Raw genomic sequence first — 26,168 nt, forward strand, 5'->3', positions numbered from 1 at the left:
GAATGCACTAAAAACGTCCTCCTCTTGTTTTCTTTGTAGCAATTGAAACTCAGAGCACCAGTTCTGAAGAACTTGTTCCCAGCCCGCCTTCCCCGCTTCCTCCTCCTCGTGTTTACAAACCCTGCTTCGTTTGTCAGGACAAATCTTCTGGATATCACTATGGCGTCAGTGCTTGTGAGGGATGTAAGGTGAGTCTCCAGGCCTCCCTGGTAAACTTTGCTGGTAAAGTGGGTTGAACAGGTTGCGGGGGGGGGGGGCGGGGACCTGGATCAATTGGTCTTTTCCATCCATGGCCTCTGTTGTCCTGTCTGTGGGCTATTTTCATTGTCTCCCTTTTGTTTCTTTTGTATCGTTAGCAAAACTTCAGAAGGGCTTATCTTCCCCCATCATTTAGTTCACACTAGCTCTCGTCTGTTTTCAACTTTTGCATCGTCCCTGAAGACTTGGTACTTCCATGCTGCTTATTATGGATCACTTGGTTGAAGCCGTGTTGAATTGTTGCAGACCCAGGGTTGCCGTTATGCAAACTCACAGGCTCCTTTCAGTTGTTGCTGCTGCTGTTGTTTATATAATTTGCGCTACCCACAGACCTTGACATGGTGCATCAATAAAAGCACAACTTCAAGCGTTGTGCCAGCAGGAGAAGAAACACTTAGATGCAATAATGGCAAACTCAGTGGCTTGACGCAGCTAAAGTAAAATTCTGTTCTGAAGGCCACATATCACAGTGGAAGCTAAACATTAAACCTTCATAGGAAACAATGTTTGCCTTTTTGGTTTTCAAACTTGATTAAGGATACCACACTTTCATCTTTGGGTGTTCTCTGTAGGAAAACTGGGTTTTGACACTGCAGTAATCCCATTCAACTCCATGGGACTTCCTTTGGAGTAGGCATGGATAGGATTGTGCTGTAAGGATCCGGTCTTCTAGCCAATGCTGCTGATTCCATATAGCAGCTGTGAGTGTTACATGGCATCAGAAGCATTAGCTAGAATATATTGCATGAGAGTGTCTGTCTGTGTGTGGATACGCATGAACCTTTTGAAGTTTACATTGATTTGCTGTTGTCCTTGATGCCCAGTTGGGCTGGGTTAAAAAGTCAATATCTTGCTGTCTCTTTGATCAACAGGTAGTTGTAATCTCACAGAGATCACTTGGGTGTGGGTAGGTGTCTAGGTAAATATATTTGGACTGAAACAACCAATTTTTCATCAGTTTATGACACCTGATGTGCCCAACAGTACCATCCTATGCATTGTAAGCTTCATTGAGTTAAGTAGAATTCACTTCCAACTAAATAGGCATAGGATAGCAGCCTGGAACATACAATCCTATAGCATCAAAAAATAGCATGTATTTTTTATCCTTTATCTTCCTGCCCACACATCCCAAATGCCTGCACCAACTGAACCTTGCAGAGATTCCTTTTACCTCTTGCCTGATGCATGTCCATTTTGCATAATTCTTTGTGTTCTTCTACCTATGATTTGCATCCATTTCTTGTTTTGCTCCTTCTTCGCCAACACTGTGTGTAGATGGATAATTCTTGGAGCCTGCAGGTTGCTCTGCGCTTAGTGTATTCCTGCCATACCTCTTTCTTCCAAATTGAATTTTATCAAATCCTATGCTTCTGTGATGCTTTTGCACACCGTGAGCTATAGTAATCCCGTCTCCAGTCAAGTAAACTCCCTTAAAAGCTGAAAATGCAGAGACTCTTCCTTGGTTTTGATTTCCGCAAGCAGTTCTATTACCTCCTTGGCAGCCTTGCTGTTTCATTGACATGCACCTGTAATCATTCTCAGGAGCTAGTCCAACGCCTGGCGAAGTCAATTGAAACACTCTCATTGACTTCAGATAAGGATATGAGCAGCTTCTTCTGCTTTATCACGACCCAAATACTCCATAGCTCAGGCTCTCCGCAAAAGCACTTGTCAGCAAATTGGTCTTCTCTCATCTTGATTAACTCAACCTCTTCTGTATCATTTTCCCCCACCCCCTCGCCCTGAGATCTTGTCGTAAGTCGCTTTGTCTTGCAGTAATCCCTCCGTACTGAGAATTTCCTTCTTTTGCTCCACCAAACACTTTTCCCTTTGGCCTTCCTTAACCCCATCTTCATCGACAATAATTCTTCTTCAGCTGTTCCCTACAGCCTATTCTCATCTGATTTTGTGCAACTCTATCTTCCGAGCATGGAATATTTTAAAACCTGCAATAAAACGCCATATGGTGTTAATGAGGCTGTGTGAATAATGGCTAGGAATAAATTGTATTATTTTTCAATCCCTGACATTAATATGCCCGCAGTTTACCAGGATGTATTGAAAATGTTGGACACCAGATTGCTTAAATATCCAAATTAGATCATTGGGAAGAAGTGAATTGGTGAGTTATTAGTACATCTTCAAGGTTAAAAACTGTCTTTTAAGTTAGGATTCCCAAAAGCACGGCAGATTTTTGAAAACTGCAACTTCGTGTTCATTCCTAGGGAATCAGCAGAACTGTGCTTTCTTGTGGGCCCTGTTTATTTGCTATTTTTCTATTATGTTTATTTCCTGCCTTTCCTCCAAAGAGCTAAAGGTGGCCCACATTATTTTCACAACAACCCTCTGAGATAGTGTAAACTGAAGAACAAGTACTTCCTCAAGGTCATTCCTCCCCAAATGGCTTAATGCCTGAGTCAGAATTTGAACCCTGGTCTCCCAGATGCTAGCCCAACACTCTATCCACTACCTCACCTATTATCAGGGTTAGTACAGAAGGTAATTTGTAGGAAGGGCTGAAGGAATGTGCCTCTGAGAAAAGTCATTCGGAAAACAGGAAGTCAGAACATTGGTCCAACCAGCTCTCTAGGGTTTCAGGCAGGAAGCAGTCACAGCCCTCACTGGAGATGCCAGAGATTGAACCTTGGGCATTATGCATGCAAAGCAAATGCTCTACCACTGAGCTATGACTGTTGCATTTAGGTCCATTGTTTGCATATGCATGTAAGGTAAAAGGTAAAGGACCCCTGGATGGCTAAGTCCAGTCAAAGGTGACTATGGGGTTGTGGCACTCATCTTGCTTTCAGGCAGAGGGAGCCGGTGTTTGTCCACAGACAGCTTTCCGGCTGCTTCTGGCGCAACAGGACACCGTGGTAGAAGCCAGAGCCCACAGAAGCGCCGTTTACCTTCCCGCCACAGCGGTACCTATTTATCTACTTGCACTGGCGTGCTTTCAAACTGCTAGCTTGTCAGGAGCTGGGACAGAGCATCGGGAGCTCACTCCGTCGTGGGGATTCGAACTACCAACCTTCTGATTAGCAGGCCCAAGAGGCTCAGTGGTTTAGACCACAGCGCCACCCGCGTTCCTATATGCATGTAACATCGTTCATGAATCCCTACCATTCATGATCTGGGTGCTGATGCATGCAACCCAAGTGCTCCTGCTTTATTTATTTATTTATTTATATGCTGCCCATCCAACTGGGTTGCCCCAGCCACTCTGGGCAGCTCCTATTCTGTAACCACAAGCATATCCATTTAGCGTTGGAAAGAATATTACCATATTCTAATATGCTAAGGAGATTCTGAGTAAACATTAGGAAGAACTTTCAGATGGTAAGCACTGTTTGACAGTGGAGTGGACTTGGCTGCAGGTGGTGAACTCTCCTTCCTTAGTGGTTTTTAGGCAGAGGTTGGACGGCCGTCTCATGGATGCTTCAGTTGAGATTCCTGCATTGCAGGGGGTTGGACTAGATGCCCTGTAGGATCCCTTCCAACTCTGTGATTCTGTGTCAAGCTAATATCCTAGATAGAGACAGCGTGTTCCAGAGGCTGTTTTATTCTGGTCCGCTTTTTGACCTTCAGCTTGTAGGGGGGGAAATTAAAACGCTGGTCTCAGCAGTTGTAAAGCTCTTCCTGAAAGCCCCACTCTTTGCTACTGACTTTACTCTTCATTGTAGCAGCCTGCAAAAGACCAGGGCGGGGGGTGGCTTTGGGTGTAGTGGGTCTGCTTTCCCAAATAATGCCAGCATTGTGCTGGTGAATAGGAGCAACCAATGCTCTGGCAGATTCAGCTGTCTGTTAGAGCCTTGTCCCTTGTTCTAAGCAGTTAGAAGGCGACATTCCTTTGGTCGCAACACACGGCCTGGATTTCTGGCACAAGCTGTGTATGTAGCAAAGTTGCCTAGAGCAATTTAAGACAAAAAAGGAGGGAGAAAACTGCAGGAAGCACAAAGGATGCTCACATTTTTGTAGTGGGAGCCGGCAAATTTGTTTTCACAGCAGAGGTGCCTCTCTGTCTCTTGTAGATGGTTAGGGGACAAAACGCCCATAAATTTAAAACACAGTTGTTTCCCACACCAGTGTCAATCTTAAACAAAAAAGCGGGATCCCCAATGAAATATTTTGTTAATAAAGCTTCACCTAAGACAGATGTCAAAAGCAACCATGTTGCCGCATTCTGAGCGAAAGGGCTGTGCAAATTTACATGTCTGTCTGTGTTTGGTGCCTCTCTATGTAGCCAAGTAAGTACTTTTTGTGTGTGTGTAAGTGTCTACTATATGGAAGGGATGCGGGTGGCGCTGTGGGTAAAACCACAGAGCCTAGAACTTGCCGATCAGAAGGTTGGCAGTTCGAATCCCTGCCACGGGGTGAGCTCCCGTTGCTCGGTCCCTGCTCCTGCCAACCTAGCAGTTCGCAAGCACATCAAAGTGCAAGTAGATAAATAGGTACCGCTCTGGTGGGAAGGTAAACGGCATTTCCGTGCACTGCTCTGGTTTGCCAGAAGTGGCTTAGTCATGCTGGCCACATGACTCGGAAGCTGTACGCCGGCTCCCCCGGCCAATAAAGCGAGATGAGCGCTGCAACCCCAGAGTCGGCCATGACTGGACCTAATGGTCAGGGGTCCCTTTACCTTTGCTTTATGGAAATGATAGGAATTAAAAGTAATCAGAAGAGGATCGATTGGTTGGGTTAACTGATCATACTGCAGCCAGACACTGTCAGGGACTGGTTGGACAATGAGGTGCGGTAGGAGGCGGCAGCTGGGAAACCCCTAAGGGAAATTCCAGAAAAGTAAGGCTCAGAGCCTGGGGATTGGTGGTGAGACATTGAGGAGAGGTCAGAGGGAGAAGATTGGGAGGAGGTCTGAAGGGATAACAGGGGTTAGTGAACAGGAGGAACCTGCGACAGGGAGCAGTGCAGAGGAGGGGGATCAAGAGATTGTTGAAGAATCCAGGGGGTCTCCCTCTCCTGCTGTGAGAAGCTCCCCTCCCCCCTGGTCTCGAAGAGCATGCAAAATTTGGAGAGAACAGAGGTCAGAGGTGGGCAGATTGCTGAGAAAGCATCCAAGAGAGGAGGAGTCTTAGAAAGGGCTGAGGGCAGGACCTTCAGTGCTGGGAACTGCTCTATAGGGGCAGGACCTGATGGGAAGGTCTTCCTTATCTGTGAAGATGCTTTCCTAGAAGTCTAAAGTTTTGAACTCTAAACCAGATTCTGTCCCATCAGCTATCCCTCATCCATGCTAGGAAATTAACAAAAATCAAAATTCTGAACTAGAATACCACCCAATGTCCTTGTCCTTGTCATGTCTACAGACTGGTCATTTTGCCTCTGGCCACGGTTCCCTTCCAAGCCAACAAAATTGAATTCCATATTGGACTACTCAATATTCCAAGGGCATTCTCCCTGGCTTGAAATATGACCTCAGGCTTTCCGTTTGTAGGGAAGAGCCATCAGTTTCCATAAGCAGTCCTGACAGATTAGGAAAGGGTACAGCATAGAATGAGCATAATATTCTGTTGTTTGCCTTATCATTGCATATTTCCAATTGCTAGGCTTGTACGTCCTGATATCACTCTTTTAAGAGTAGCTTTCACCCAACTTTGACAGCATTTGACCTGGCGTTTCAGGCTGAAGCATTCTGTTTACAAAGCAGCAAATAAATACTGCACGCTGTAATTCTTGGTGCAGTTCAAAGACAGTGGCAGGCTGTGTTGTTGTTGTTGTTGTTGTTGTTGTTGTTGTTTTATTTATATCCTGCCCGTGTGGCTGGGTTTCCTCAGCCACTCTGGGTGCCTTCCATCAGAATATTAAAAACATGATAAAGCATCAAACATCAAAACTTCCCTAAACAGGGCTGCTTTCAGATGTCTTCTAAAAGTCAGATAGTTGTTTATTTCCTTGACATCTGGTGGGAGGGCGTTCCACAGGGCAGGCGTCACTACCCAGAAGGCTCTCTGCCTGGTTCCCTGTAACCTCACTTCTCGCAGGGAGGGAACCGCCAGAAATCATCATAGTGCTTTAAAATCATCAGACCTGACTTTGTCTTCTTTGTTTCTAGAAATAGGTCTCATGGAGAAAATTTGCCATTGCTTTGAGAAAAGTTCTTCCATGTCAGGGCTGATGATACCTTGAAAAGAAACAGGGGAAATGAAGTTTATGACATGTGTCTCTTGATGTCAGCTATAATTTACCCAGTCCTAATAATAATAATAATAATAATAATAATTAATAATAATAATTTATACTCCACCCTCCCCAGCCAAGACCAATAATAAGAACATGTTGATTAAAATACAACATTAGAACATTAAAATGCAGCCTCATCACAGGAGGAGAAAGGAAAAAGGAAAAAGAAAGAGGGGGAGGGAATCAAATTGGCTCCAAGCCAAAGGCCAGGCGGAACAACTCTGTCTTACAGGCCCTGCGGAAAGAAATCAGATCCTGCAGGGCCCTGGTCTCATGAGGCAGAGCATTCCACCAGGCCGGAGCCAGTGTTGAAAAGGCCCTGACTCTGGTTGAAGCTAATCTGACTTCCTTAGGGCCCGGGACCACTAGGGTGTTGCTGTTTATGTACCTTGAGGCTCTCTGTGGGGCATACTGGGAGAGGCAGTCCCATAGGTACCTGTGTTCCCACTTGCTCAGTTCTTCTTCATGATTACTTACTGACCAGAGGTCTGTCATTTCATTTTGCTCTTTACACATCTTTAAACAATTTCCTGCTCTCCTAAGAAAACCCTTGCTTATTTAAATCAGGGATGGAGAACATGGGTGTCTGCAAGAATTTCTCCAGAGAGGTGAGGATTTTTCCAGGGGTGGGGGGATGCAAAGTAAAAAAAATATTGACTTAATTTCTTCCCTAAATAAGAAGGATCGTATCTGTACGTTTTGTCTCATGATCAGGTTCTACAGATACTAGAAACTTTTCAGAAATCCAATGTGTTCCACGTTTCACTGTGGGCCCAGGAGCTCAAGATTTGCAAAGCAACATTCTTTCCAGCCGCATTTATTTTTTTCTTCTGACCATTAAAGATGGACTCCTTTGCCCCCTGAATCTAAATCATGTTGGGGCAGATGTACATTTACAGCTTACTTTCCCTGGCAGTGAAGAGGACCCTTAAAATAGGAGTGGATGTCATTTGCTGTCATTTCCCACTGCCCGATTAGTTTAGAAAAAGCCATAGGCTGCAATTCTCAAGTCACTGTGATAGTGCAAGCCCCATTAGTTTTAATGGGGCTTGTGACAGAACAGCACTTTGAGGAGTGAGGCTGTTAACATAAATAGCTTCCCTCATGAACAGGCATGGCAAATTTGTTTGGGTTTGAAATCCATCTTAAATGGCCACAAATCTAAATGTGGGAAATGTATTTGGTAGCTTTCTCCTGAATAAATGAGACTGAATTTACATTAGGGAGTAAGTGACCATCATTGTGTATGCATCAGCTCACACTAAAATTTCCGCCTTAAAAAAGATATAAGTACCAGAGAAGCATAAGTGATAAAGCTGCTTTTGCTTCCATTTTCACACACTTGGATCCCATTCTACCTCCAGAGAAGCCTGAACACATGAGGCTCCTGTGTGGTCTCCCATTCTGGGACTACTGGGAAGACCCAAACCAGCAGAAGTGGAATTACCTATAAGTGCCTTTAGACCAGGGTTCCCTGAACTTGGGTCTCCAGGTGTTTTTGGACTGCAATTCCCATCATCCCTGACCACTGGTCCTGCTAGCTATGGATGATGGGAGTTGTAGTCTAGAACAGGCATAGGCAAACTTGCCCTCCAGATGTTTTGGGACTACAACTCCCATGATCCCTAGCTAACAGGACTAGTGGTCAGGGATGATGAGAGTTGTAGTCCCAAAACATCTGGAGGGCTGAGTTTGCCTATGCCTGGTCTAGAAACAGCTGGAGACCCAAGTTTGGGAAACCCTGCTTTAGACGGTTTTCCCAGACTGCAGTCCTGTGCACATTTACTTGAGTGAACTTGAGTCCGTACAATGGGACTTAAGAGTAAATATGCATCAGATAGCACTCTCAGTCCTTTATTCTAAGTAGTGAGAGAAGTAGCCAACATAGTGCCATGGGCAGCCAACATAGTGCCGTCCAACTTTTGCTGGTTGGTTGTCCTGGTAGGTGGAGGCAACATATGAAGGGAACACTCCACAAGGGAGGGTGTTTGAAAAAGGGTGAGAGAATGCCTGTTCTGCAGGCAAGGAGTGCCATAACTGGGTTCCTCAGTCCCACAGGGGTGCCTCAGAAAAAAATGTAGTTGTTCAAGGGAGCTGTGGAGCCAAACAGGTTGAAAACCTCTGACATAAAGTATTCAGACTAGGCTGTCAGAAAAATATACACATCTCTGTGGACTACATATAAACTCAAAACATGGTAGAAAGAATTATGCCATATGAGGACATAAATACATTATTATTTTTTACATACAGTCATTATTTTTGTTACATACAGTCATGGGGAAAAGAATGTGCACTCTTTGAATTCAGTGGTTTTACATATGAAGACGTAATAAGAATCATCTGTTCCTTAGTAGATCTTAAAAATAGGTAAATACAACCTCAGATGAACAACAGCACATGATATATTACACCATGTCATAATTTATTTAACAGAAATAAAGCCAAAATGGAGAAAACGTGTGGAAAACTAAGTACACGCTTACTGCTTCCATAGGAATTAAAGAGGGCAAGTAGCAGACTGGTGCTGCTAATCAAATGCGCTTGCTTAATTGATCATCAGTAAGTGTGCCAACCTCTATAAAAGCTGAAGTTTTAGCAGTTTGCTGGTCTGGAGCATTCAGGTGTGTTTTAACACAATGCCAACCAATTTTAAGTCTATCATTCCAAATGAGAAAGATTATTCAAAAGTGGTAAACATTTGAGACAGTTGCCAATCTTCCCAGGAGTGGACGTCTCAGCAAATTCATCCCAAGGACAGACCGTGCAACGCTCAGAGAAATTGCAAAAAACCCAAGAGCTTCATCTCAGGCTCTACAGGTTTCAGTTAGCATGTTAAATGTTAAAGTTCATGAAAATACAATTACAGTGGTACCTCAAGTTAAGTACTTTATTCGTTCCGGAGGTCCGTACTTAACCTGAAACTGTTCTTAACCTGAAGCACCACTTTAGCTAATGGGGCCTCCTGCTGCTGCCGCGCCGCCGGAGCACGATTTCTGTTCTCATCCTGAAGCAAAGTTCTTAACCTGAAGCACTATTTCTGGGTTAGGGGAGTCTGTAACCTGAAGCGTATGTAACCTGAGGTACCACTGTAGAAATAGATGGAACACATATGGTTTGTTTCAGAGAGTTGCCAGGAGAAAGCCTCTTCTCTCTAAAAAGAACATGGCGGCAGCACGGATTAGGTTTGCAAAGTTGCATCTGAACAAACCACAAAATTTCTGGAGCAGTGTCCTTTCGACAGACAAGACCAAAGTGGAGATGTTTGGCATTAACGCACAGCACCACATTTGGCGAAAACCAAACACATCATATCAGCACAAGCACCTCATACCAACTGTCAAGCACGGTGGTGGAAGGGTGATGATTTGGGCTTGTTTTGCAGCTACATGACTTGGGAACCTTGCAATCATGAGCTCCTCTGTATACCAAAGTATTCTGCAGTCAAATGCGAGGCCGTCTGCCCCACAGCTGAAGTTGGCTGAAATTGGGTCATGCAACAGGATAAGGATCCCAGGCTCACCAGCAAATCTACAACAGAATAGCTGAAAAAGAAAAGAATCAAGGTGTTGCAATGGCCCAGTCAAAGTCCAGACCTCAACTTAATTGAAATGCTGTGCTAGACCTTAAGAGAGCTGTGCATAAACAGATGTCAGCAAACCTCAATGAACGGAAGTAACAAGGGTGGGTCAAAATTCCTCCACAACGATGTGAGAGACTGTCCTACAGAAAACGATTACTTCAAGTTATTGCTGCTAAGGTGGTTCTGCAAGCAATTGAATCATAAGGCGTACTTAGTTTCTGACTTTTCCATTTTGGTTTTATTTTGGTTAAATAAATCATGACACAGTGTAATATGTCATGTGTTACTATTCATCTGAGGTTGTATTTACATAATTTTAATACCTGCTAAGGAACACATGGATGCGGGTGGGGCTGTGGGTTAAACCACAGAGCCTAGGACTTGCCGATCAGAAGGTCGGCGGTTCAAATCCCTGCCACAGGGTGAGCGCCCGTTGCTCGGTCCCTGCTCCTGCCATCCTAGCAGTTCGAAAGCACATCAAAGTGCAAGTAGATAAATAGGTACCACTCTGGCGGGAAGTTAAACGGCGTTTCTGTGCGCTGCTCTGGTTCGCCAGAAGCGGCTTAGTCGTGCTGGCCACATGACCCGGAAGCTGTATGCCGGCTCCCTCGGCCAATAAAGCGAGATGAGCGCCGCAACTCCAGAGTCGGTCACGACTGGACCTAATGGTCAAGGGTCCCTTTACCTTTACCTTTAAGGAATAAATGGTTGTTTATTATATCTTCATATGTAAGACCACAGAATTCAAAGAGGGTGCACTTACTTTTTCCCAAACTTTATCTGTGCCTTTAAATGCAAGGTTGTTGGGTTTTGTTTGTTTGCACAAAATGCCAGTGTGGATCAGGACTCCAGGATGGGAGTAGGAGGATTTAACTCTTTACCTCCCACTGTAGTCCTGGTCTAGTTTGGGCTACCCCACACTGCAATGGGCATTTTGTTTTCTTTTTGAGGGGGGCTTCAGTTGAAGTTTTCCCATCCCACACAAATTGCAGGAGTGGAGAGCCTGATGCAGATCAAACCCACAGCAAAGGTCACAAAGTTAGGATCCCAATTCAGGAGAGGCCCCCAGCATTGGAAATTTGTGTAAAAATTCCCTGCACTTTTTAAAGGCACAAATATGTAGGCAAAGTAACATGTAGTTTGGACCTGAGATCCTTAAGACACGTACAGTGTTGTGATTGTTTACACATGTAGCATACCTGAACTCTTTAACTGTTTGATTACATTATTTTGAATAAATCTTCTAACTTGCTTCTTTGCCTATTGATCTTGCATATATATCTCATTAGTTCCTTTACAATCGATGAGTGCTGCAGGCTCTGCAGTGTGCATGACCAGAACATGAGTTTGCTTGGCTGGTAGTCTGTGTGTTGTGTGTGTAAATACTGACTGGTAAAAGGCAAGCACTTTCTGTTGCAAATTAAAAGGGTTTTTGAGGAAGCTTCCTAAAAAAACATAGCAGCTAATGGGGTTGAAGCAGCTTCTTCATTAAATGGGTCCCACAAACGACCCATGTTGCTGATTTGACTTCATAGCCTGTCTGTTGTCAGCCTGTAGGGCACAGTTTACTGAACTAATACAGAAGATCTGTTATAAGCCATACTTCTGCAAAAGACAAGGCAGCCGTTGGTATGTTTATGTGATAATGAACAGCAGCACCTCCATGCCACAATAGCAGACCCTATTTTCCAGGGATAGTCTCAGATTTACAGAAGCTGTTCTGGTTTCTGATTTGATCCTGGAATGTCCCGCTTTTCCTCTGGACATCCCTATTTTCATTGGAGATATGTTGAGGGTAAGCTATCCACCCCACCATTTTATTACTTCTTTACTTCTTAAATAGTTCTAAAAAGAAAAAAAAATGTTGTGTGGCTTACAGAGGGGTAATGAACTTAAGCATTTTTATCCTTCTTTTCTATAAGAGCCCAGTAGTGCCAGTATAGTTTGATTAGAATACAATGATTTATTTATTTTTCTGAAGAAGAAAGAATTAATCGCTGCATTTGGTACTGATGAGTATAAGGAAGTCAAAGTTTTTTTTAGATAAGTTGCTTCTTTACACTGCTTTTTGTTATAGGGTAAGATATTCTTTGGGACAATGCTCTGAAGACTGAGGTTGTTCTGAGACTATTGGGCTGTTGCTTCATCATAATTTGTATTGCCTGCCCTGAGAAATAGTGAATAAAATTATATTGAAGTGAAGGTGGGAGATGTCCAAGTCTTTAACAAATATACACATTTAAATCTGTCTTTTCTCCCAGTACGTTTCCGAGCACAATTCAAAGTGTTGGTGCTGACCTTTAAAGCCCTAAACGGCCTCGGTCCTGTATACCTGAAGGAGCGTCTCCACCCCTATCGTTCTGCCCGGACACTGAGGTCCAGCGCAGAGGGCCTTCTGGCGGTTCCCTCATTGCGAGAAGTGAGGCTACAGGGAACCAGACAGAGGGGCTTCTCGGTAGTGGCACCCGCCCTGTGGCATGCCCTCCCATCAGATGTCAAAGAGATAAACAATTACCTGACATTCAGAAGACAACTTAAGGCAGCCCTGTTCAGGGAAGTTTTTAATATGTAACGCTGTACTGTTTTTAACACTTGATTGGGAGCCGCCCAGAGTGGCTGGGGAAACTCAGCCAGATGGGCGGGGTATAAATAAATTATTATTATTATTATTATTATTATTATTATTATTATTATTATTATTATTTTCCTTAGCAGCCTTTAGCCTAAAATGATTGAACGGGGGACGGTGACACCAAAGACAGGTTTCAAAAAAGCAACAGAAGGCGTCACGAGTTTCAAATAACTCCACAAATGCTGGGTGGCTTGAGGGCTTAAACAAGTTACATTGAGAAAAGACCCTGGATCATAATGTAATTTGTTCATCTATACTTAAACATCTGCTTACCAAATTTTACTTTACACTCCTTAAAAAAAAACAACCAGGTGCTTTTGAAAGTATACTTAAATTCATTTTAAGTGTTCTTGAACCCAAAAGATGTAAAACTTTATAGTGTGCTGGGAAAATGTGCACCGAAGAAATGTTGGAGATAATAATTTGGGAGTATGGAATGAGAATGCAATAATATCTGGGTGGGTGCGTGGGGGAGAGCAGCTACATAAATGGTTTGGGAAAGTGTCATTCTTTAGTAAGAAATACTGTGCTTAATTAATTCTTACTCCTGGGAGGTCAGCCTGGGGCACTCATTATTGTCTTAATTGATGGTATAAATCCTGAGGCCCTGGAGGAAGAAAAACGAAGAGCAGTTAACAGTGGATAGTCTACAGGAAAAGTGCTAGCTGGTGGTTGGAGCACAATTGCAGATTGTGACAGTTTACGAGTTCAGTGGGTTAGAGGTCTAGCCCTACCTAAATTAGGTTAGAGTGTCTTGAATATATTTTTTTAAAAGAAAAGATGATTCATCGCTGTATTTGGCATGCAGAGGTCTAGGGGTCTTCCTTCTTTCTTAGATCAGAGCTTCTTTCAGATCTCTCCTACTGATATTAAGTTAGTGAAGTTTCCCATCTGGTGTTTCCAAAGAGTTTCAAGTATTTTAGCAGATTTTGCAAAGAGAGAAGTGTGTTCTTCTTGTTGTTTTACTCCTTTTATCAATACTTATTTGAAAGCTTTTTGGAAAATTGAAGAACCAGTATGTTCATGAACTCATATTTTCTCCCCCCAAATATTCTTATTATTGTAGACAAGTGTCTCAAAATTCAGATGGATTTTGATTTAACTCAGAGTAGTTCACATCTATGGGACGCGGGTGACGCTGTGGGTTAAACCACAGAGCCTAGGATTTGCCGATCAGAAGGTTGACGGTTCGAATCCCCGCGACGGGGTGATTGCCCGTTGCTCGGTCCCTGCTCCTGCCAACCTAGCAGTTCGAAAGCATGTCAAAGTGCAAGTAGATAAATAGGTACCGCTCTGGCGGGAAGGTAAACGGCATTTCCGTGCGCTGCTCTGGTTCTCCAGAAGCGGCTTAGTCATTCTGGCCATATGACCCGGAAGCTGTACGCCACTCCCTCGGCCAATAAAGCGAGATGAGCGCCGCAACCCCAGAGTCGGTCACGACTGGACCTAATGGTCAGGGGTCCCTTTACCTAGTTCACGTCTTATTCTTGGCAATTGTTTGCCACTGCATTTATGTTTGGTCCTTGTTAGACATAGCTGTGCTACAGCCGCACGATGCTCTCCTGCTATTGTGCATTGCAGGGGAAGAATGGTAATGTGGAGAAAGTGACCTTTCTGTGGGAAGCGTCTCCCTTCCCTTTTAATCTCTGCACAGTGTAGGTGTTATAACTGATGATAAATTACTGTTACTCTGACTGTGGACTTAGAAGTGAGGTGGAAGTGGAATTGGCTTAAGGAGGGTGAAATATGCTTCGTCTGACCATAAAGTTGTGAATTTTATACTTTGGAGTGAGAGAAGATTTCTAGGTTGGCAGCACACTCCCATTTCTAGTCAGATTCAGATGGGGAATTTCATTTTACATTACGTGAGAGAGCAGTTCATTCATGCCAGCATAGCAGTCTTGTGAAATGAGCAAGTTTGGATGGCCCCTAAGGTTTAACTTTACACATGTATATACAGCCGTACCTTGGAAATCGAACGAAATCTGTTCCAGGAATCCATTTGACTTCCAAAACGTTCAGAAACCAAGGCGCAGCTTCTGATTGGCTGCAGGAAGCTCCTGCAGCCAATCGGAAGCCGCATCGGACGTTCGTGTTCCAAAGAACGTTCGCAAACCGGAATACTCATTTCCAGGTTTGCAGCGTTCGGGAGCCAAAACATTTGACTTGCAAGGCATTCAGGATCCAAGGTACGACTGTACTTAGGGCTGCTGTAAATGTACCACTTTTGAAACTTGAGTAGCCCATAGCATCCTGTGCTCCTCCCTCCCCCTCTGGAGTGAAAATTCCTGCCACTTGTCTTGTGGTTACATACTGTGTTGTGAGAAACACGTCATGTTGGCATTAAGGATCTGGTTAACCAGAATTTCAGATGAGAGGAAGAAACTCTGCTTACCTACTTTAACTATGGTTAGCATCGCTGGCTGCTTAGCCATCCGTGGCAAACACCAGCAGGGAACAGAAAGGTTAAATCTGTGCTGCAGAAAGAAAGAGGTGAGGGCAGGGAAGGAGAGTAGGATCCTGAGATCTGCTTCCTGTTGCTTAACTGTGGATTCTATATCTACCCAGCACCCAAGATACCACACGTTGCTTCACCTTTGGATGCCACAAATGCGCTTCTTTTTCAAGTGCTGTTAAATGTTGGATAGACGATTCTGGATTTTAAGTGAATTGCTACCTGGTTTTGATTTTAGAGGCTCTTGTGCACTATATATTATCATCAGCTGCCTTATCAGCCTATTATGGAATAGTTGACAAGGTAGAAATTTGCACTTAAGAGAAATCTAGCTCCTGAGTCACTTAATTTATCCTTTTGGTGTTATATATCCTTCCCTAGCAAGGAGGAGAAGGAGGCAGCAGCAGCAGCAGCACTAGATTTAATGTGGTGCAATTTCAGTGCAGACTCAATGTGGTAAAACACAGTGCATATATTCTTCCCATGTGACTGTTCCTGATCTGTACTGAACTTAACACCACTGCTTAAATTAAACACAGTCAGAAGGAATGCTATAGGCAAAGGCAATGTGCATTTCTCCGGAAGTTGTTTGCTACAAATATAGTATTGACAGTTCACAATCGAACCTTGTCGATGTCTATGATACAATTCGGTTTTATTCCCTGTTGCAGAGCTGGTTAATGCACTTGTAATTGTCTTTCTGCCAGCTGGCCAAGAGAGACACGGGAGTTTGTTTCTTGTATCATTTGTAAAAAGAAATAAAAATTGACTCATATTTGTAGTACGACTGTGTTGGAGCATTTCTCCTGCATCATACCAAATTAGGGGGTGAATGTTATTCCAAATGCCTTCTGAAGAATATGTTAGCAGTGCGTGGCCTCAGGCCTGGGAAGTCACAGCAAATAGAGTCAAAAGATGGGAACTGATTTCATTGGGACTGACTTCGGAGTACGTAAGACTGCTTTGGAAAAGAGAGAGAAAAGCAGAATTTCTTGGTGCTTTAAAAAGGAGGAAGGAAAACTACCCAGTTATTTGTTCATAACAAAATGTTCTATGCCAGCGGTGGCCAACTCCCAAGAGACTGCGATCTACTCACAGAGTTAAAAACTGGCAGGGATCTACCCCCTTTTTGGGAGGTTCAGGTCAAAGTTGTTGAGCGTTTTTAGGGGGAAAGAAAGCCCTGTTTTTTAGGGGTTCAGGTCAAAGTTGTTGATTTTTTTAAGGGAGAAGGAAAACCCCATTTTTGGGGGGGTGATGGGGAAAGTTGCTGAGCTTTTTTTTAGGGGAGCCAAAGTTGATGTGCTTCTTTGGGGGGAGCCAGTGATCTACTGGTGATCTACCACAGACATCCAGTGATCTACTGGTAGATCATGATCTACTTCTTGGACATGCCTGTTCTATGCTGTTTGTTGAGTGCCGCAGATAATAAGTGAAGCTTGTTTTATATATATATATATATATATATTAAAAGAGTGATAGTGAAGGAAGGGAATGACTGAAGATTTTAAAACCATAGCTATACAATACCATGTGCATGGAGATACTACAGGGTTTTTTCTGGAAAAACACAACAGGAAGCAGACTGTTGTATCTTTAGCAACTGCACACAGGCCGAAGTTCTACAGATGTGGTTTCTCCCTGGCTTAGTGATGTAGTGATCATTAACGATTGACCTGTTTGGTTTTTTTAATGGTCTGCTCTCTTAAAAGGCCAAGAGAAAAGTGTGTGCACACATCATTTTTAAAATTATTAATATCTGGTGATATTAATATGAATACCATTACATTAAAAGTCACAGTTTCTAAAGAGAAATGTTTTAACCTTCCACGAGGCTGTGTAAATGATTTTGGAGTGGCCATTCTGGGGCAAACATTCTGAATCATAACAGTACATCAAGAAGTTAAATGTATCATTGAATGGAGACTTTTAGCACATTGTATTCATTAACTGGCTTTCCAATGCCTGGGTGTCTGTGTTGTTAACAGCTGTTTTGTGTTTTGCTGCTACAGTCAAACCTCGGTTTTCTATCATCTCCGTTGCTAAACGTTTTAGCTTCCGAACATCGAAAACCCAGAAGTAAGTGATCCAGTTTTTGAACGCTTTTCGGAAGCCGAACGTCTGACGCGGCAGACAAGTGGGTTCCGATTGGCTCTTCTGATTGAAAGAGCCAATCAGAAGCTGTGCCTCAGAAATCGAACGTTTCAGAAGTCAAAGGTCCTTCCGGAATAGATTATGTTCGACTTCTGAGCTCCCACTATATTTTATTAATTACATAATCAGCAAAATTGTACTTTGTGCATTTCATTTTCTTCTGGCCTTACAACCCCTCCACCCTCAAATCATCTGCCTATATTCCTGTAACTCAGGATAACACTTCGTACATCTAATGAAAAGGACTGTCGTCCACAAAAATGTATGCCATGATATTAGTTAGTTACATAGTTATTTATTAGACTTATTAGTTGCTTGTTACCTGAAGGTCTCCAAGCAACTTACAGTACATTTAAAAACACAATTATAAATACATCATGCCGTAGAAGCAAAGCAAAACAGCCCTCATGACATCCGCAGAAAGCTTTGGCAGCTTGCTAGTGACAACACAGGGACATGGGTGGCACTGTGGGTTAAACCATAGAGCCTAGGACTTGCCAATCAGAAGGTCGTGGTTCGAATCCCCATGACGGGGTGATCGCCCATTGCTCGGTCCCTGCTCCTGCCAACCTAGCAGTTTGAAAGCACGTCAAAGTGCAAGTAGATAAATAGGTACCGCTCCGGCGGGAAGGTAAACAGCGTTTCCGTGCGCTGCTCTGGTTTGCCAGAAGCGGCTTAGTCATGCTGGCCACATGACCCGGAATTGTACGCCGGCTCCCTCAGCCAATAAAGCCAGATGAGTGCCGCAACCCCAGAGTCGGCCATGACTGGACCTAATGGTCAGGGGTCCCTTTACCTTTTTAGTGACAACACAACACCATCTCAGTCTTATCAAATGCCTGGAAAGAAAGGTCAGTGCTTACCTAGCACAAAACAGATGTCATCAAAAGCTCTAAGCATTGCACGGACATGGAGCCACAACTGAAAAGACCCTGTCCCATATCACCGTCCTTTGAGTCTCCCTCAGAGTGGGAACTTGGAGAAGGGCCTGCAGTGAAGATCTAAGCCTCTAGTGTGGTTTCTCCTAAGGTTTTAACCTTAGGATTTGTTTTGAAATTGTGGTCCTATAGCAACTTTTATGTAGTAAATGCCGTCATTGCGATTCTCAGCGAGCACTGTCAGGTTTGTAAAAGCATGTCTGATGTGGAAACATACCACCAGAACACACCCTGCAGTTTCCACTCCTTCCGCAGGTAAGTTGCGGTTTGTCTCGGGGGTCCTTCCCTGCATTCAATTTATGGGGCTTCCACTGCTGCAGTTCTCTCCCCGAGCATAGAGTCAACTAGCCTGTTCTGGGAGCATCATTACATTAAAGGCAAAATTCCTCCAAAGTCAGTGAGAGAGGCAGGCCACACCAAGAGGAATTCTGCTTTCTGTGCTACTCTCCATGATACAGGGGCCATTTCAAGATCCGGACCTGGCAACCCTAATCTGTCTAAAGAGATGGATGAAGAATTTCCTTGAGCGAGTATTAACCGGTCTGAATTTAGACAAAGCTTTTTCCTAATCTCCCTTTTGGCTCAGATTGTGTAACTGTCCCATTGAGCAGGCAGGCCACGTCGATCTAAATGAGTCTTACATAAGCACATAAGCACTTAGAAAATGAGCATATGTGTACATTTGTATGGGTATTTTATGCTAATATTCTAATACGGCATGTTACATGACATTCAGGCATGTTTGTAGGCATGTCTGTTCTTTGTAAATGGAGAAAAGCTGTATTTATCAGTAGTCCACGGGAGCCAAGTTTGGAGGGCCATGGGGGCCAAGCCCGCCCCCCATTCCAAATCATAGGGCACTCACCCTGTGGCGTGTCCACACAACATGTCAGCATGTCCCACATCAGCATGCGGCGGGGTGTTCGCACATGCCGTGCTGACTTCTTGTGCCCCTGGGCCCCCTCGATCACAGGGGCAAGGTGGTGCAAGTGCAATAGTCTATCTAGAAGGTTGGATAGGTAAAGGTAAAGAGACACTTGTTGCTTTAGTTAAGGTAAAGGTAAAGGGACCCGTGACCATTAGGTCCAGTCGTGGCCGACTCTGGGGTTGCGGCGCTCATCTCGCTTTACTGGCCGAGGGAGGTGGCATACAGCTTCCGGGTCATGTGGCCAGCATGACTAAGCCGCTTCTGGCGAACCAGAGCAGCGCACGAAAACACTGTTTACCTTCCCGCCGGAGCAGTACCTATTTATCTACTTGCACTTTGACGTGCTTTTGAACTGCTAGGTTGGCAGGAGCAGGGACTGAGCAATGGGAGCTCACCCCGTCGCGGGGATTCGAACCGCTGACCTTCTGATTGGCAAGTCCTAGGCTCTGTGGTTTAACCCACAGCGCCACCCGCATCTCTGAAGGGTGGATACTTGCCGTCAACAGAAGCTTGCTGAGTGAGCTTCTCACCTGCAGACGCTTGCTTTTTCACCAACCTACTTTTCTCCTTAAGTCACATAGCAACAGCTAACTTGCAAGTCAAAAATCTCAGCTTGAATTTGTTTATCTGCCATCGTCAATAAGATGAGGCATGCCGCATGCCGGACAGCACATTCCTGTGATTTAAAAACAAAAGAAGTCAAGCCCCTATCAGGCCATATTTCCTTTTGAAACACAGCATGAGCATAACTGAGGGTTTTAAATCATAGGAGTTGCCATGTAGAAAATAGAAGCAATGGTGTGATTTGGTATAGATGCACGGAGTTGTTTTAATAGCGTTTGCTATTAAGGTAATGCATTCCATAGGATTTGAAATCCTTTAAAACGCCCTTGAATTCTGAGCAAAGGGACATTTGGCTTAGCGTCACAGAGGAAGCGATACACACAATGACTTCCTTTGTACCCAGATGGCATTCTGAAGTCCTTTGTGACACTGGTTATTAAATCTGTTCAGATCTTCTTTAAGCAACCTATCCCTGAACTAAACTCTTTCATGTTTGACATAGCAATAGACAAGCATTACAAAAGTAAATAGCAACAAGGTTGGCCTCTTTTTTTTTTTGGCATTGTGTTAAAGTAACATTGTCTAAATGGGTTACTTTGGCTTTAAATAATAGACCTAGTAACTGGCTTTATTTGCTCGCCGGGTACATGTGGTTTCACATACCATTCTCCACTTTCAATGGGGCAGATAAGGTATCAACACAATTAAAAGTGAAAAATAATCTGTCTGCTTTGCCAGTGGTGAATGCTCAGAGAACACACACTGATACAATAGATTTTGAATAATTTATACGAGTCGTCTTTTTTTTCTTCCTCTTTCCTTCTCGCAATCTGTAAATGAGGACACCTAATGCGACATGGCCAGGATGATACTCTATCCATCTTCCGTTAAGATAAGAAGATGCTTTGGGGGGGGGGAGGCAGGGGAGAGGGAGGAGCTTTTCAGTCAAGTCTGGTTTTGTGCTGAGCAAAGGGGTGGGTGGGTTGGGGGGGAAACAGACAGTAAAAAAAAAGCAAGCTTCTATTTATCAGGATTTGCATTTGAAAACTGATAAAAGAAGCAGCAAAGTGAAAATTTCAAAATGCCAAATTAATTTGGCTCCTAGCACTGCTCCTTCATTCAGTAAATTAAATGCAAAGCGCCGGCACTCTCCCGATGAAATGTTTGGTGGGTGGCATGCTAGAAGGAACCACTGCTATTTTCTTTTTCTTCTCTCCACCCCCCCTCTCCTGGTAGCCCAATGAGACAGTATGTCTGGCTGCTAACCAGAAGGTTGGTAGTTCGAGTCCACCCAGAGACGGCTGCGGACAGGATTCCTTCATTGCAGGGGGTTGGACTAGATGACCCTAGGTACCCTTACAGTTCTAGGTTTCTGTGCAGGCCATAGTAAAACAACACATTTTTGCTTGCTGAGTGTATTTGATTTTGCATGGCAGTGATAATAGCCTTGCTGTGTGTGTGTGTGTGTGTGTGTGTGTGCGCGCGCGCAGCTCCAGTGCTCCTATCAAAGAGGATTTATATGGGTGCTATAGCGCCCATTAACACTAATGAGAATTGTTCATGTAAATTCCTTATGCCTCACAGGCATAATCTATCCCTCGTAAGAGTGCTCAACACTAATAAATAGAGCAAAATGTGGGCAAATGGGTCCTTTAAAAAAAACCTAACATATGAGACTTCATACCCTGATGGCTATTAATTTAAAGGCGTTATATCATTACAATTATTGTTATTATAGATAATAAATTATGTGTTCCCTCTTGGCATGGGCAGTTTTGCTGGAAGAGAATTTCAGATATACAAACCAATATTGTCGCCCAACCATGGGTTGCAAAAGTGGGTTTGGAGAAATTTGGGAAGGGATGCTGCAAGGCAGAGTGAGCTGGGACCCCACCAAGTATGTGGAGGTACAATTTCTGGGAAGAATTACCAGGCGGGAGAATAGTTCCATAACACCTCTCTTTGCTTGCAGATTCTCTTGAGCAAATGGTGTTTTTTTAGTCCATTCCCACCCACCTTGCTTTTTTAGCCTATCCGCTCCCAGCTGAAACCAGAAAAATGTCCTGGAAAATAGCTGAGGGGAGAATCAGCAGACATAGGAAGCGTTAAACACTCCCTTTTCCCACCTGTTAGTTTTTCACCTGCAAATATTTCTTCATTGCAGTACATCAGGAAATACAAGCTTGGGAACACATGTTTGCCATGATCTCTTTAATAGTCCTGCCCTAATTAATTAATTCATTAATAATACCCACCGCCTCACCCTAAGGTCCCAGGGCAGGTTTAAGCTATTTAAAATACAACAACTTTTTTTAAAAAAAAAACACCTTAAATTACACACACAAAAATTCAAAGTCACAAAAAATATCTTCTAATCTCAATAACATCTAATAAAAAGTAACCATTAATACAATTTGAATTTTATTATTTCGGTCACAGACCAGTTCCAGCCCACATACAATATCAAGTAAGTCATAAAACACAATAGGGATACATTTGAATTTGCAATTAAGTATAACCGGGACAATACAGATATAGCAACAGTTAAAAAATATATAAATTAAATCTTGGTCACTAACATATAACTTAAAATTATCATTTAAGGCCTTAATCATTATGATAGCACAGCTTGTTCCCTAAGTTTTATGGCAATCACACAGAATTTGGCTACCCTTAATGCGATCCCATTCATACAATTGCTTATCTTGTATTCAGATTTCCAATCGTTATGCATTATAAACCTCAAAGGTCATTTTCTAAAAAGAGATTGCTTTTCCCATGTCGTGGGATGCTTTAATGAGATACCCTCTCATCTACGTTGGGCTTTCAAAATAGTGGTAAGAGCCATTGACTGTCCCTCAGCCTAACCCACTTCAGAGGGTTATTGTGGGGATTAAATGAGGAGGGTGAATAGCATGTATGCCTCCTTGAGCTCCTGGGGGGCAGAGGAAGTGAGATATAAATTCAAGAAATAAAATAAATAAAGGCTGTCACATTCCCTTGCTTGGAATTAAGCCAAGGGGAACTGAGTAGCATAGGCCAAGCGAAATTCTTCTGCACATTTTTACTTCTGCTTAGTTGTATGGTGTTTCCCCACCATTCCATTCCTTTCTCCTGGCACCTTTCCCTTGTTTGTGTACTTTTCCTTCCTGCTTGCCGGCTGGCAACTTCAGCTCATAGCATCGTAGAGTTGGAAGGGAACCCGAGGGTCATCTAGTCCAACCCCCCTGCAATTTAGGAATCTAAACTTGCAGCATTCATGAGAGGTGTTCATCCGACCTCTTCTTAAAAACCTCGAAGGAAGGAGATTCCACCACCTCCTGAGGGAGTCTGTTCTACCGTCTAATACCTCTGTCAGAAAATCCTTCCTGGTGTCAATGTTGTGATAAGCATGGCATATTCACTGCCAACAGTCAAGTGAGATACCTAGACTGTATCTCACTCAATATAGAGGAGAGGTGGGTGAGAGATCCAAAGGGTTCTATTCAATATTAATCATACTCTCAGTAAGGTAAAGGGACCCCTGGCCATTAGGTCCAGTCGTGGCCGACTCTGGGGTTGTGGCGCTCATCTCGCTTTATTGGCCGAGGGAGCCGGCGTACAGCTTCCGAGTCATGTGGCCAGCATGACTAAGCCGCTTCTGGTGAACCAGAGCAGTGCACGGAAACGCCGTTTACCTTCCCGCCGGAACAGTACCTATTTATCTATTTGCACTTTGAGGTGCTTTAGTACTGCTAGGTGGGCAGGAGCTGGGACTGAACAACGGGAGCTCACGCCATCGCAGGGATTCGAACCGCCGACCTTCTGATCGGCAAGTCCTAGGCTCTGTGGTTTAACCCACAGCGCCACCTGCGTCCCCCATACTCTCAGGAGACCCACTGAAATTAATGGACAGGACTAAGTCACTTGCCTTACTCACATTCTGTCCAGGAGGCGGTTCTGCCTGTCAGCTTCCTCCATCTCGGTGTTGCCCTTATAGGGAAGAGGATGGGAGCAAATTAGCTCTGCCTGACATTGACTTGTGTCAAATACTAGTCCTACCCATTGAAAGTTACTCAACCTGGCTTACATCCGTGGATTTGCTCTGAGGAGGACTGGCATTAGGTTAACCTATTGGCTGTGGCTCCATCTATTATTGGCCTCCCTGCTTTCTGCCCTCTAAGGCCCACCAAGGGCAGGGCCGGCCCAAGACATTTGTTTTGTTTTTGTTTGTTTGTTTGTTTGTTTAAGAGGAGGAAAACAAGAGAAAAAAAATTCTGAATCTCAGAAGTCAGAACAGCAAGAGGGATCGCTGCACAGTGAAAGCAGCAATCCCTCTTGCTGTTCTAGCCTCTGTTGTTTTTTTTTTAATAAATTTTTTATTAAAGTTTCCATAATTTTTATAACAACAAAAACAAAACAAAGCAATACATTAGACACAACAAACAAAAAACAAGTACAATTTCAAAATCTTATTTTCTTATAGTTTACTTCCCCGACTTCCTCATACTTCCCCTTTCTGTATTCCAATTTCTAATCAATTATTCAGCAAATCCTTCCCTTATTTTAACTTAAGTTTAATCTTACTTATTCTCTTTAACTTATCCTTTACCGCTAGTAACTGCTTATTTTCTAATCCAACATCATTTTAACACTCATTAATTTTGCAGTAGTTCTTTAAATAGTCCTTAAATTTTTTCCAATCTTCTTCCGCTGTTTATCTTCCCTGGTTTCGGATTCTGCTCGTCATTTCTGCCAGACCCATGTAGTCAATCACCTTCATCTGCCATTCTTCCAAGGTGGGTAGATCTTGTGTCTTCCAGTACTTTGCGATGAGTATTCTTGCTGCTGTTGTAGCATACATAAAAAAAGTTTTATCCTTATTTAACACCCCCTGGTCGACAATACCCAAGAGAAAGGCCTCTGGTTTCTTCAGGAAGGTATATTTAAATACCCTTTTCAGTTCATTATATATCATTTCCCAGAAAGCCTTAATCTTTGGGCATGTCCACCAAAGGTGAAAAAAAGTACCTTCATTTTCTTTACATTTCCAACACTTATTGTCCGGCAAATGATAGATTTTTGCAAGCTTGACTGGGGTCATGTACCACCTGTAAATCATTTTCATAACATTTTCTCTTAAGGCATTACATGCCGTAAATTTCATCCCGGTGGTCCACAACTTTTCCCAGTCAGCAAACATGATGTTATGACCAATGTCCTGAGCCCACTTAATCATTGCTGATTTAACCGTTTCATCCTGTGTATTCCATTTCAGCAGCAAGTTATACATTTTTGACAAATTTTTAGTACTGGCTTCTAACAACTCACTCTCCAATTTTGATTTTTCCACCTCGAAGCCGATTTTCCTGTCTATCTTAAAGACCTCCATTATTTGATAATAATGAAGCCAATCTCTCACTTTCCCTTTTAATTTCTCAAAACTCTGCAATTTCAGTCTGTCCCCTTCATATTCTAGAATTTCCCAATATCTCGGCCATTTAGACTCCATATTAAGCTTCTTAACAGCTTTAGCTTCCATTGGCGACAACCACCTTGGAGTTTTATTTTCCAACAAGTCTTTATATCTAGTCCAGACATTAAATAGTGCTTTCCTGACAATATGATTTTTAAAACCTTTATGAGCTTTAACCTTGTCATACCACAAATATGCATGCCACCCAAAAGTATTATTGAAACCTTCTAGATCCAAAATGTCTGTATTCTCAAGTAGCCAGTCCTTCAGCCAGCAGAATGCTGCCGCTTCATAGTAAAGTTTAAAGTTTAAAGTCTGGCAGGGCAAATCCCCCCCCCTTTCCTTTGCATCAGTTAAAATCTTAAATTTTATTCTGGGCTTTTTGCCCTGCCAGAGACAAATTTAGATATATCTAAGGCCCAAGACATTTGGCACCTGATGGCAAGTCATAAAATGGCGGCCCCGCACCACACCAGGAAAGAAGGGGTGAGTGAAGAACTACATCAAGAACAAGGGAGGAATAAAGATCTACTTCGGGATCTCCTGCCCCCATGGATCCTGCCTCCTGAGGCGGTTGCCTCAGCTTGCCTCATGGCATGAGCCAGCCCTCGCCATGGGATGTGACCTTTATTCTTTTGTGCTAAACTATAAGTTTGATTTTGTTTCTTACAATTTATCTTATAAAAGGCAATCTTTTTTATTTTCAGTACATAAGATCTAAATACAAACAAAAGCAAATTTTAAAATATCAGAAACGACAGAGGGGGGGGGGCCACATATCCATTTTCTTTTCAACAAAATCAGAAGCTGTGAGGAGCCGCCCATTAGTGGAAACATTTAAAAAGTCCATGTTTCCCACACTGTTGTCTCCAGAAGGCCCTAGAGGTTTGTTGTATTCATAAAAATGATAAAGTCCCACCACACAGTATAAAAATGCTTTGGATCTTCTAAGTCTTTGGAAACCTTTATATTGTGGGTCACCTTTTCTGCAGTTGCCAGTTCCGTACACTGG

The 26,168-nt window shown here is 43.3% G+C and overlaps 1 protein-coding gene across 12 annotated transcripts in view; it reads left to right on the top strand.

The window, feature by feature from the left end:
• RARB (retinoic acid receptor beta) overlaps positions 1 to 26,168 on the top strand; it is a 343,315-nt gene that overhangs the window by 267,574 nt on the left and 49,573 nt on the right. For all 12 annotated transcript variants that reach the window (XM_083705963.1, XM_083705968.1, XM_083705960.1 and 9 more), the window contains one exon: positions 40 to 188. In XM_083705963.1, coding sequence (XP_083562089.1) covers positions 40 to 188 — 149 coding nt within the window. The remainder of the gene's footprint in view (positions 1 to 39; positions 189 to 26,168) is intronic.

The sequence above is a fragment of the Podarcis gaigeae genome (genome assembly GCF_964106915.1).
Source record: "Podarcis gaigeae genome assembly, chromosome: 12".
NCBI lineage: Eukaryota > Metazoa > Chordata > Lepidosauria > Squamata > Lacertidae > Podarcis > Podarcis gaigeae.